This window comes from Sardina pilchardus, chromosome 4 (genome assembly GCF_963854185.1).
Source record: "Sardina pilchardus chromosome 4, fSarPil1.1, whole genome shotgun sequence".
Lineage (NCBI taxonomy): Eukaryota > Metazoa > Chordata > Actinopteri > Clupeiformes > Clupeidae > Sardina > Sardina pilchardus.
The window spans coordinates 38,599,649-38,602,148 of record NC_084997.1 but is presented as its reverse complement, the minus strand read 5'-3'; the positions used below and the strand labels follow the sequence as shown (position 1 = coordinate 38,602,148).

Below are 2,500 nucleotides of genomic sequence, written 5' to 3'. Positions count from 1 at the left end.
ACTCTGGGGTGAGGAGGCGGGGCTTGTCAGAAGATGTGTCCCTTAGATACTAGAGAGAGAGAGAGAGAGAGAGAGAGAGAGAGAGAGAGAGAGAGAGAGAGAGGGAGAGAGAGGGAGAGAGAGAAATAAGAGTTATCTTTTTAGCAGTTAGTGTGACAGGAGAGGTGTGTGTGTGTGGGAGAGGTATGTGTGTGTACCCATGGTTAAGTATATCACAGTAGAGTTCTCAACGGGCCTGAAAATTACAACCCGATCCGACCCGGCCCGTGGCTTTCAAAGCCAGAGCCCGATGTAACCCGACACATACATTTGAATTATCTACCCGAACCCGGCCCGCGGCCCGACGCCGGCGGTCGAGTTTCCCTGTTATCTATGGAGACGGACGGTCGTTAAGGACACAATTATGTGCAGTGGCCTACCTAACCCACGTAAAACCTAGTGAAACGATATTTTCCACAATAGAAACATGATATAAATGGGAAAACTTACTGTTCTTGCTATAAAAAAGGCAGAATCATCCACAGAGCATGATATTTCAATAGCCTAACCGCTTCACACGCTTCATGATGAGTTGTTATTCACAAAGACGTATAGCCCAGTAACAATAGGCTACTGCCATTTTATCTTGTTCAAGGAGACAACTTCTTAGAACTTGCACAGGAACTCATAAATGTTGGTGCAACACATGGCAGAGCTGCCGCAAGCTCTGTCCTTCCATCTCCCAACACTAGGGGTGGCACGGTTCAAAAAATCTCCGGTTCGGTTCGTATCACGGTTTAGGGTCACGGTTTTCGGTTCGGTGCGGTTCTTGTTGTTATTTTTTCTTTTACTCTTTAACACTCCAGAAACATTTCAGCGCTTAATCATCCACAATTAGGCTAGAGTATTTAGAGAATAGTTATCATGTAATAATGCACAAACTGAATTTGACTTCACATAAAGCACATTATTGTCTGAGGAAACTTAAAGCTTCAGTTGAGATTTTGATAAAGCAAGAGGGAAGACATTGATGATTTCAACAATCTTTTCATTTATTTGCCAGGGGTGGTGCACCAGCACAAAATGTAGGTCGTCCACCCATATTTTTCATTGCATCGCCTTTTTATCGCTCTCCTTTCATATAGTGTGAATGATTTTTTAACAAGATGTAAAGCTTGTCTTTATTTGAAACACATACACATTATGTAATTATTTATTCATTCTATATACTGACATGTCTGATATTCATAACAGCAAACTTTATGCAGATTATAGCCTACTATTCATTATAACGCCACCTCTTAAATTCAGCTGTCTGGCTGAAGCCTCAAAATATTGTAAACAAAGTAGCAGGCTAAGCTCATCATACTCTACTGGTTGGACTGTTCAGTTTCCCCACATGTGTTTTAGTTTCAAGGTAAGCTAATACTTTTTCTCCTTGGGACAGGCCCTTATAAGCCTTGGAGTTGAAAACATTGGTATTGAGATGGTCAGTCGACTTGAATGCAAGAGATTTTATCAAATGTCTGATGCTAACCGTTTTTAACAGTAATTTAGCTAATCGTCTTCTGTGCGTCATTGCGTTCACGATTGTGAATGTTCTATTTGGATTAATGTGCATGTCGAGGGCGGGTGTCCATTGAGCGCGCACGAGAGCGGGCCAAGGAGAATGAGTTTACTTCTACTGTTGGGTAAAGTTGCACGCATAGTCTACAGTTGCGGAAGAACATGCTTCCACCCGAGCAGGGTCAGGTGCATCAGTTTGACCACGCTAGGAATGATCTCTCGCACTTGCCATTTCTAAAACCTTGCGCGCAGCACTCAAAACTCCATACTCCTACTCTCGCACGTAAGGGAAACACGTCGTCACATATGGGAATCAATTGCGCATGCCATAACTAGCTTGAACCGTCGGACCGTACGACGAACACACACTCCGAACCGTGACATGCGAACCGCACGGTTCGGAGCATTTTTCAAAAACCGTCCCCTACCCAACACAGTAGGGTCACGTCTGCCCCCGCTCCATGATTGCATGCACCTTGCATGCAGCAGCCAGACTTCCTCTACGATAGATAGATAGATTGATCCCCATAGAGAAATTCATGATGATTCGCGGTAAACAGCAGCGATGATTAATAAATGTATTTTTTTTTTCCACTGAAAATATTTAGCCCGAGGACCGACCCGAGTCATCTGCTTATTATTTTCGACCCGAACTCGGCCTGAACCCGGCCCGAACCCGCGGGTCCCGTGGGATTTGTGGGGCCGACCCGGCTCGTTGAGAACTCTGTATCACGGCTCTTGGGCCATGATAACAGTACGGTTTGGGTATTTTGTATTACAAACTGTGAACCACTGCATCCCTTGAGAATGTGTGTGTGTGTGTGTGTGTGTGTGTGTGTGAGCATGTGTGTGTGTACCTCCTGTATGTGGATGGGCAGCTGGTTGCTGGGGAAACAGGTTGACATCAATTTCCCAAAGAAGCAGCGGAAGCCGCCTGCAAACGACATGACGGCAG

General features: G+C 44.9%; 1 protein-coding gene across 1 annotated transcript in view; it reads right to left on the bottom strand.

Annotated features, from left to right (window-relative positions):
- Window positions 1–2,500, bottom strand: part of il10rb (interleukin 10 receptor, beta) — a 16,742-nt gene that overhangs the window by 1,958 nt on the left and 12,284 nt on the right. Inside the window, exons 6-7 of the mRNA XM_062535408.1 lie at window positions 2,403–2,500; window positions 1–49 (exon numbers count right to left, since the gene is read on the bottom strand). The exon at window positions 1–49 is cut by the window's left edge and continues 1,958 nt beyond it; the exon at window positions 2,403–2,500 is cut by the window's right edge and continues 60 nt beyond it. Of these exons, the coding sequence (XP_062391392.1) occupies window positions 1–49; window positions 2,403–2,500 (147 nt within the window). The remainder of the gene's footprint in view (window positions 50–2,402) is intronic.